Source organism: Polyodon spathula, chromosome 45 (genome assembly GCF_017654505.1).
Source record: "Polyodon spathula isolate WHYD16114869_AA chromosome 45, ASM1765450v1, whole genome shotgun sequence".
NCBI lineage: Eukaryota > Metazoa > Chordata > Actinopteri > Acipenseriformes > Polyodontidae > Polyodon > Polyodon spathula.
In genome coordinates this window covers 2,028,558-2,038,557 of record NC_054578.1, presented here as the reverse complement: position 1 = coordinate 2,038,557, position 10,000 = coordinate 2,028,558, and the positions used below count along the sequence as shown (strand labels likewise).

General features: G+C 47.4%; 1 protein-coding gene across 1 annotated transcript in view; it reads left to right on the top strand.

Moving 5' to 3' along the window:
* LOC121305938 (potassium voltage-gated channel subfamily A member 7) overlaps positions 1–10,000 on the top strand; it is a 23,270-nt gene that overhangs the window by 1,066 nt on the left and 12,204 nt on the right. Inside the window, exon 2 of the mRNA XM_041237627.1 lies at positions 2,761–3,656. Within this exon, the coding sequence (XP_041093561.1) occupies positions 2,761–3,656 (896 nt within the window). The remainder of the gene's footprint in view (positions 1–2,760; positions 3,657–10,000) is intronic.

Below are 10,000 nucleotides of genomic sequence, written 5' to 3'. Positions count from 1 at the left end.
AACTTGACTTTCTCTCTCAGTCTCTTCTGGTTTGGAGTTTCTGATCCAGTGCAGTTCTGGGTGACGAAGGCATTAAAACGTTTCTCTGCTAACTTGACTTTCTCTCTCAGTCTCTTCTGGTTTGGAGTTTCTGATCCAGTGCAGTTCTGGGTGACGAAGGCATTAAAACGTTTCTCTGCTAACTTGACTTTCTCTCTCAGTCTCTTCTGGTTTGGAGTTTCTGATCCAGTGCAGTTCTGGGATGACGAAGGCATTAAAACGTTTCTCTGCTAACTTGACTTTCTCTCTCAGTCTCTTCTGGTTTGGAGTTTCTGATCCAGTGCAGTTCTGGGTGACGAAGGCATTAAAACGTTTCTCTGCTAACTTGACTTTCTCTCTCAGTCTCTTCTGGTTTGGAGTTTCTGATCCAGTGCAGTTCTGGGTGATGAAGGCATTAAAACGTTTCTCTGCTAACTTGACTTTCTCTCTCAGTCTCTTCTGGTTTGGAGGTTCTGATCCAGTGCAGTTCTGGGTGACGAAGGCATTAAAATGTTTCTCTGCTAACTTGACTTTCTCTCTCAGTCTCTTCTGGTTTGGAGTTTCTGATCCAGTGCAGTTCTGGGTGACGAAGGCATTAAAACGTTTCTCTGCTAACTTGACTTTCTCTCCCTGTCTGTTCCATTTCCTTCTGTGTTCTTGAATCTATGAGCTGTCATAAGACACATGTGCTGCTGTGCCAGGCATACAAAGGGTTAACTACGCATCCCATGACAACTGTCAAAGGTCTAGTTTGTTATTCTCATTGCATAGGAACGTCTAATACAAGAAATTTGAGTAGTTACATTCTGCTTACAGACAGAGAACTAACTAACTATACCCTCAATGATCTTCAATATCAGAAACTCAGGGGGGTGTCTGAATCGTGTTTGGTGTTGCTGTATAATATATTAAACTATGGCTATTGAAACTCAGGGGGGTGTCTGAATCGTGTTTGGTGTTGCTGTATAATATATTAAACTATGGCTATTGAAACTCAGGGGGGTGTCTGAATCGTGTTTGGTGTTGCTGTATAATATATTAAACTATGCAGATTGAAGCTCAGGGGGGGTGTCTGAATCGTGTTTGGTGTTGCTGTATAATATATTAAACTATGGCTATTGAAACTCAGGGGGGTGTCTGAATCGTGGTTGGTGTTGCTGTATAATATATTAAACTATGGCTATTGAAACTCAGGGGGGTGTCTGAATCGTGTTTGGTGTTGCTGTATAATATATTAAACTATGGCTATTGAAACTCAGGGGGGTGTCTGAATCGTGTTTGGTGTTGCTGTATAATATATTAAACTATGGCTATTGAAACTCAGGGGGGTGTCTGAATCGTGTTTGGTGTTGCTGTATAATATATTAAACTATGGCTATTGAAACTCAGGGGGGTGTCTGAATCGTGTTTGCAAGGTCGTGAATTCCTGCAGTGTTAATCGCATTGATTTTTCAGGCTAGTGTTCAAAGGCATAGCTACAAGTCATAATTAATCTGGATCAAATTTCCATAACTGTTGCCATATAGACAAGTACTGGTCACGGACAATGAAAGCTTCACACAGGGGGCTAACACTGAGAGACCTAGAAACACATTGCAGCTGCCCTATGCTTGTGCTGCCATTGCCCCTCAGTGTAATACACAACCATTATTGCATTGCCATTGCAGAGCCCCTGCCTGTGTGTCTGCATTGCCATTGAAGATCATTGAGGGGATAGTTAGCACACTGTGGTCTCATTCTACCAATGGCATCCCATTGCAGCTGCCCTATGCTTGTGCTGCCATTGCCCCTCAGTGTAATACACAACCATTATTGCATTGCCATTGCAGAGCCCCTGTCTGTGTGTCTGCATTGCCATTGAAGATCATTGAGGGGATAGTTAGCACACTGTGGTCTCATTCTACCAATGGCATCCCATTGCAGCTGCCCTATGCTTGTGCTGCCATTGCCCCTCAGTGTAATACACAACCATTATTGCATTGCCATTGCAGAGCCCCTGTCTGTGTGTCTGTGTGTCTGTGTGTCTGCAGTTGGAGATTGAAAGATCTGGGAGTCTCTCTCTCACACACACAGTGTCGCTGATAATGAGGGGTCGAGGGCAGGCTTGCTGAATGCCTCCCTCTCCAGTTTCAGCAGGAGATCCTGTGGGACGGAACAGGGTTATTTTTAGCTCTGGGCGTCCCAGGTCTAATTTTGGGAGCAGTTAAAGTGCGATTGTGAGGCCCGGCCCGCTGCGGTGTTCAGATCGATTGATCGATGGATTCTTTCAATTGCTTTTCGAAATCCTTTCGAATTCGTTGCGTCTCTTTCTGCCCCTCCTGTGGGCAACTGTCCACCAACCTCGTCTTTCGTTTCCCCACATCTGTGTGTCTCTCTCTCTCTCTCTCTCTCTCTCTCTCTCTCTCCCTCTCTCTGTGTGTCTGTCTGTCTCTGTGTCTGTCTGTCTGTTTGTTTCTCTGTATTATCTATCTATCTATCTATCTATCTCTATCTCTCTATCTATCTGTCTGTCTGTCTATCTATCTATATATGTCTATCTATCTCTACATCTATCTATCTATCTATCTATCTATCTATCTATGTATATCTATCTATCTATCTATATCATCTATCTATCTATCTATATATATATATATGTCTATCTATCTGTCTGTCTGTCTATCTATCTATCTATCTGTCTGTCTATATAAAGCTCTACATCTTAACCCTAAATCTCTCTCTCCTCTGTCCTCTCTCCCACAGATCCTCCACCCACAACCCCCGCTCCCCCCTCCCCAAAACTCCTCCTCCTCCTCGCCGCTCCCCCCTCCCGCCCAGCTCAACATTTTCCAGGACCCCTTCTTCGTGGTCGAGACGATTTGCATCTGCTGGTTCAGCTTCGAGCTCCTGGCGCGCTTCGGGGCGTGCCCCAGCAAGCCTGCCTTCTTCCGCGACATCATGAACATGATCGACTTCATGGCCATCATCCCCTACTTCGTCACCTTGGGAACCGAGCTGGCCCGCTCCAAGGGGGGCACCCCGGCCATGTCCCTCGCCATCATTCGGGTCATTCGTCTGGTCCGCGTCTTCCGAATCTTCAAGCTGTCCCGGCACTCCAAGGGCCTGCAGATCCTGGGCCAGACTCTGAAAGCCAGCATGAGGGAGCTGGGCCTGCTCATCTTCTTCCTCTTCATCGGCGTCATCCTCTTCTCCAGCGCTGTGTACTTCGCCGAGGCCGACCACAAGGACACGGCGTTCACCAGCATCCCCGAGGCCTTCTGGTGGGCGGTGGTCACCATGACGACCGTCGGCTACGGCGACATGGCCCCGGCGACCGTCGGCGGGAAGCTGGTGGGGTCCTTGTGTGCCATCGCTGGCGTGCTGACCATCTCGCTGCCCGTCCCCGTGATCGTGTCCAATTTCAGTTATTTCTATCACAGGGAGACCGAGTGCGAAGACCAGCAGGAGTATCGGCACGTCAGCACCTCGCTCTGGGAGGAGGAGGAGGGGGAGGAGGAGGAGGAGGGGGGGGGGGGGAAGGGGGGGCGACGGAAAAGGGGAAGGGTTTCTGCATCTCGTTGCACGGTGAACTGCTCGACGGCTTCTCTGTGGGAGAATCCCAGAGGAACGTTTTCCTGCGACAGCCGCTGGTCACTCAGGTTTGAGAACACGGCGCCCCTTTCAACTAGAAGAACAATAGGGTGCTGTTGGTTTGGGATGGGGTACCCCCTCCCATAAGGGGCGGATAGATACCCCGGTTTCAAAGAGATTCAAAATATAACCCCCTCTTTGGACTGAAAAATACTTTTTGAAATGTGTTTCTTCTTCAATAAATACCAGTTTGCACTGGGAGACATGATAAAAATCTGACTGGGAACTTCAACAGGAAATTAGTTTGTACTGGGGGCTCAATAAATACCAGTTTGGACTGGGATCTCCAATAATGAATCAGTCTTCTGCATCCTCAAAATATAAAGTCTTAATAGAAAATCTACAGGGCTGGGAATCAGACTCCCGCTGCACAGCAGTGTGATCCAGTCCTGCTTTCACTAGGAGTTTAATAATCAGACTCCCGCTGCACAGCAGTGTGATCCAGTCCTGCTTTCACTAGGAGTTTAATAATCAGACTCCCGCTGCACAGCGGTGTGATCCAGTCATGCTTTCACTGGGAGTTTAATAATCAGACACACCTGAGCTTGTTCCCTAGACACACTGGGGGCTGATCAAGCTGGGAGCAGAGAAACCTGGACTGGATCACGCTGCTGTGCAATAGGAGTCTGATTCCCAGCCCTGTGGATCTCACAGTGAAACCTGGACTGGATCACACTGCTGTGCAATAGGAGTCTGATTCCCAGCCCTGTGGATCTCACAGTGAAACCTGGACTGGATCACACTGCTGTGCAATAGGAGTCTGATTCCCAGCCTTGTGGATCTCTGTATTACAGTGTATTGATCTCTGTATTATAGTGTATTGATCTCTGTATTGACACTTTCTCGTTGATCAATCGCAGGGATGCAAACGTGGCAAATAAAGTCACTACGTTATAAAATCAAACAACAGTGAGGGCTGAAAGGCATTCTGGGTATTCTGTGGTTTGTGACATCACAGTATATAACAGTACATTGGTGTTTGCAGTGGGATAGATAGATAGAGAGGTAGATCGATCGATCTAGTCTTGTCTTGCTAAGAAGTTGAATTCATAAGAAATTATTAAAGAAAACTTCAATATGAATTGTAATTCGTTTGACTGTGTGTCTTGTTGCCGTGTGTTCACGTGCTAGTTCTTAGTGAACTGATCATGAACTGAACACAGATCATTACCGTGGGCGTGAGCGAGCGGCTCAGAGGGGCTCAGTAAAAGACTCAACTCTCCTGAGCGTTTCCCATCAGCGACCGGAGGGAGCGCCATCGCCCCCTGCAGGAAACGAGTGGAGATGACAAATTTGTCAAGAACGATGAACCGGTTTCGATTTACGAAGTCAAGAGTCGTTTGGCTTAAATAAGACGGTGCAAATGGTTGTTTTTCGAATTTAATTTTGAAATGTAGAGCTGTTTTTGCGGTTATTAATGTGTTATTATTAGACTTGCGTTAATATTACTCATGATTTTCATTATTAATGTCAGTGTTAAACACAGCCAGGTGTGAGTTTCAGTCCAAACAGAGCGCCGAACTCAGCGAGGAACAGCAGGGGGCAGTGACTTCACATGGGGGCCACTTCATCTACCATCACCCCAGAAACACACAACAAGCAAAGAATTATTATTCCCCATTTTTAAGTGTCGCTCAGCGCTCTGATGGAGCAGTTAAGTTATTTCAATCTGCTTGTGTGCTCTCTCACTCTGAGCGTCTCACACTAACACACCCAGTGCTACTCTACAGAGTTACGACGGACTTCGTCTTGCACGATATATGTAAGCTCACCATTGTGTTAGGGTTAGGGCCACAGCTAGGCGTTAAAAAGATCGCCACGTGAAGCACAAGGCAACTGTGCGTAAGAACGCAGATGTGTGAGCACCGTCAATACCCTGTCAATACACTCTAATTAAACAGAAGCTTCCTGCGCAGTGTGGCCGAGCATTGCTTGCTGTGAGGCGCCTTGCAAGTTTGTGTCGTTTCTGTCATTTTCTGTTTTGAATATAACGGGGAAAGAAATGTTCACCGCGCTTGTCATGTCAAAATAAATGCTTCTCTCCCCACCCCCTCCTCCGCCCCCTTCTAGCAACGAAGCTTCCCTCGCAGGCCTGGAGAAACATTTCCGCAGGGATGCTCCAGTTCAAGTCTTTGCAATGTTCTTACTCAGAGTTCGGATGTGTTTAACATGTCAATCGTTTTGCGTGATATATAACGCCCGCCCAACCCCCAATGTGTGTGTTTGGGGATGGTGTTGGGTTGGGTTGGGTCAGTGTTAGCATTGGGGTTAGGGTTAGGGTTAGTGTTAGCATTGGGGTTAGGGTTAGGGTTAGTGTTAGGGTTGGGGTTGGGGTTGGGGGGTTCAGGTTCGGGTTCCCCCAACCCCACCCAGTCGCCACATCGTGTTTGGTTGACAACCCCAACCCAATACAGTTGGGTTGGGTCAGTGTTCAGTATTGATTGGTCAACCGGATCAACCGTTGTGTTGGGGTCAGTATGTTGGGGTTGTTGGGTTGTGGTTGGGTTGGGTTAGTGTTAGGGTTGGGTTGGGTTGGGGTTGGGGTTGGGGTTGGGTTTGGGTTGGGTTGGTGTTGGGGTTGGGTTGGGGTTGGGTTGGGTTAGTGTTAGGGTTGGGTTGGGTTTAGGGTTGGGGTTGGGTTTGGTTGGGTTGGGGGTTGGGGTTAGGGTTGGAGTTGGGTTGGGATTGGGTTTAGTGTTGGGGTTGGGTTTGGTTGGGTTTTGGGGTTGGGTTGGGGTTAGGGTTGGGGTTAGGTTGGGTTGGGGTTGGGTTATGGTTGGGTTGGTTTAGGGTTGGGGTTGGGTCAGTGTTGGGTTGGGTGTTCTGGTTTATGGGTTGGTTGTTGATTGTTTTCGGGGTTGGACGTTGGTGGATGGGATTGGGTTAGTGTTAGATTTTAGGGTTGTGTTGGATCAGTGTTTGGGATTGGTAGTTGGGGTTATGGTTGGTTTGTTTTAGGGTTGGAGTTGGGGTTTGGTTTATGGTTGGTTTCCTGGTTTAGGGTTGGGGTTGGGTTTGGGTTGGGTTTAGGGTAGGGTTTGGGTTGTGTTGGTTGGGTTAAGGGTTGGTGTTTAGGGTTATGTTATGGTGGGTTAGGGTTGCAGGGCTGTGGTTTGAGTGGGTTGGTAGTTGGGTTGGGTTTTGGGGTTGGGAATCAGTGGGGTGTGGTGGGTTGGTTATGGTTATGGTTTGGGTTGGTTTAGGGTTGGGGTTGGGTTGGGATTGGGTTTAGGGTTAGTGTTAGGGTTGGGGTTGGGGTTGGGGTTGTGGTTGGGTTGGGGTTGGGTTAAGGTTGGGGTTGAGGGGTTGGGGTTAGGGTTAGGGTTGGGTTTGGGGGGTTGGGTTGGGTTGGGGTTGGGTTGGGGTTGGGGTTAGGGTTAGGGTTAGGGTTTGGGTTGGGTCAGTTTGGGTTGGGATTGGTTAGGTTGGGGTTATGGTTGGGTTGGGTTAGGGTTGGGTTTGGGTTAGGGTTAGGGTTAGGGTTGGGTTTGGTTTAGGGTTAGGGTTGGGTTGGGTTGGTTTGGGTTGGGGTTAGTGTTGGGGTTGGGTTGGGATTGGGTTAGGGTTGGTGTTGGGGTTATGGTTGGGTTAGGGTTAGGGTTGGGTTGGGGTTGGGTTAGGGTTTGGGTTTAGTGTTAGGGTTGGGGTTGGGTTTGGGTTGGGTCAGTGTTGGGGTTGGAGTTGGGGTTAGGGTTGGGTTGGTTTAGGGTTGGAGTTGGGGTTGGGTTATGGTTCGGGTTGGGTTAGTGTTTGGGTTAGGGTTGGGGTTATGGTTGGGTTGGGTTAGGGGGTTTGGGGTTGTTAGGGTTAGTGTTAGGGTTAGGGTTAGGATTTGGAGTTTGGGTTTGGGTGTTGGGTTGGGATTGGGTCTCGGGTTTAGTGGGTTGTCATAGTTTAGGGTTGGGGTTTGGGGTTGTGGGGTTTGGGTGTTGGGTTGTGGTTGGGTTGGGTTTATGGGGTTAGTGTTTAGGTTGGGTTTCAAGTTTAGAGGTTGGGGTTTAGGGTTGGGTTGGTGGTTTGTCCCGATCACAATCCCAACCCAACCCAAAACCCAACGGTGTGTTTGGGTTTGGTGTTGGGGTTGGGGTTAGGGGTTGGGTTGGGGTTGGGTTGGGTTGGGTTGGGGTTGGGTTGTAGGGTTAGGGTTAGGGTTGGGGTTGGGTTGTGGTTGGGTTAGGGCTAGTGTTAGGGTTGGGTTGGGTTTGGGTTGGGTCAGTGTTGGGGTTGAGTTGGGATTGGGTTTAGGGTTAGTGTTAGGGTTGGGTTGGATCAGTGTTGGGGTTGGAGTTGGGGTTATGGTTGGGTTGGTTTAGGGTTGGAGTTGGGGTTGGGTTATGGTTGGGTTATGGTTCGGGTTGGGTCAGTGTTAGTGTTGGGGTTGGGATTAGATTATATATATATTTGAGTTTTTGCCACTTCACAATGTTCCGCTGCGTTTCTCACGTCTTTCTCAAAGGAAAGTGTTTGAAAACAAACAGCGAAGGTGCTGAGAAGCTTTTGCTGCCACGGCAACTGGCCAGAGTTCTGTTTGAATCTGTGACTGTGTGTGTGATGATATCTCTGTTATCATATAAGATATTGAAGTGATGGAGTTTCTTTTTTATTGTGGATTGTTCATATTTCCTTCTCGTGTGCGCTTTAGAACACGAGTGTCAGATTCTACCGGAATTCCAGAGAATATATTGACCGGTGAATATTTTTTGTCACATTTAGTTAGAGGAAAGGGGCTCATTAAAATGATCATTTATTGATCAGAGATGTGAAATTAGTGTCTTTATTTTCCATCTGTCTCTCTCTCTCCATCTATCTCTCCTCTCTCATCAGACCTCTTTGTGCTTTACAATGCTCCCCTATGCTTTACCAGACCTCTCTGTGCTTTACAATGCTTCCCTGTGCTTTACCAATCTCTCTGTGCATGTTTCCCTATGCTTTACCAGACCTCTCTATGCTTTTACCCTGTGCTTTACCACCTCCTCTCTGTATGCTTTACCAATGCTGCTTCCCTATGCTTTACCAGACCTCTCTGTGCTTTACAATGCTTCCCTATGCTTTACCAGACCTCTCTGTGCTTTACAATGCTTCCCTATGCTTTACCAGACCTCTCTGTGCTTTACAATGCTTCCCTGTGCTTTACCAGACCTCTCTGTGCTTTACAATGCTTCCCTGTGCTTTACCAGACCTCTCTGTGCTTTACAATGCTTCCCTATGCTTTACCAGACCCCTCTTTTACTGTATTAGGGAAGGAGATGTAGGAAGAGAGGCAGAGAGGGGAGGAAAGGGTTTCAGGGAAGGGGAGAGGGGGTGAAGGGGGAGGAGAGGGGAGCGGACGGATGTTTATCTGTTTCTGGCATGCAGAGCAGAGTTTCACAGGATCACATGAAAACTGAGACGAGAACAACAGGTGCCCGGCTGAGGTTTGAATACTGGAGAAAGAGGAGAGAGAGAGAGAGACAGAACTTATACAATATTCCCAGAGTAAAAGCACAGCACAGTGTAATAAAACATAAAGCATGGGAAAGCATAGGGAAGCATTGTAAAGCACAGAGAGGTCTGGTAAAGCACAGAAAGCAATGGTACAAGGTATGGTAAAGCAGGGAAGCATTGTAAAGCACAGAGAGGTCTGGTAAAGCATAGGGAAGCATTGTAAAGCACAGAGAGGTCTGGTAAAGCATAGGGAAGCATTGTAAACACAGAGAGGTCTGGTAAAGCACAGGGAAGCATTGTAAAGCAGAGAGGTCTGGTAAAGCATAGGGAAGCATTGTAAAGCACAGAGAGGTCTGGTAAAGCATTGATATTGTAAAGCATTGTAAAGCACATGGAGAGGATCCTTATAGAGTAAAGCTAATAGAGGAAGCATTTTAAAGATGGTCAGCGCTCCTTTAAAGGGAGGGGAGGATCTGTTAATAAAGCTAATAAGAGGTGAGAGAATGGATTTTAAAGATTGTCAGCGCTCCTTTAAAGGGAGGGGGTCAGTGATCTGTTAATAAAGCTAATAAGAGGTGAGAGAATGGATTTTAAAGATGGTCAGCGCTCCTTTAAAGGGAGGGGTCAGTGATCCTGTTAATAAAGCTAATAAGAGGTGAGAGAATGGATTTTTAAAGATGGTCAAGCGCTCCTTTAAAGGGAGGGGCCAGTGATACTGTTAATAAAGCTAATAAGAGGTGAGAGAATGGATTTTAAAGATGGTCAGCGCTCCTTTAAAGGGAGGGGCCAGTGATCCTGTTAATAAAGCTAATAAGAGGTGAGAGAATGGATTTTAAAGATGGTCAGAGCTCCTTTAAAGGGAGGGGTCAGCGATCCTGTGAATGAAGCGAATGGTTCTGCCACTCTCTTAGGATTTTAAAGATGGTCA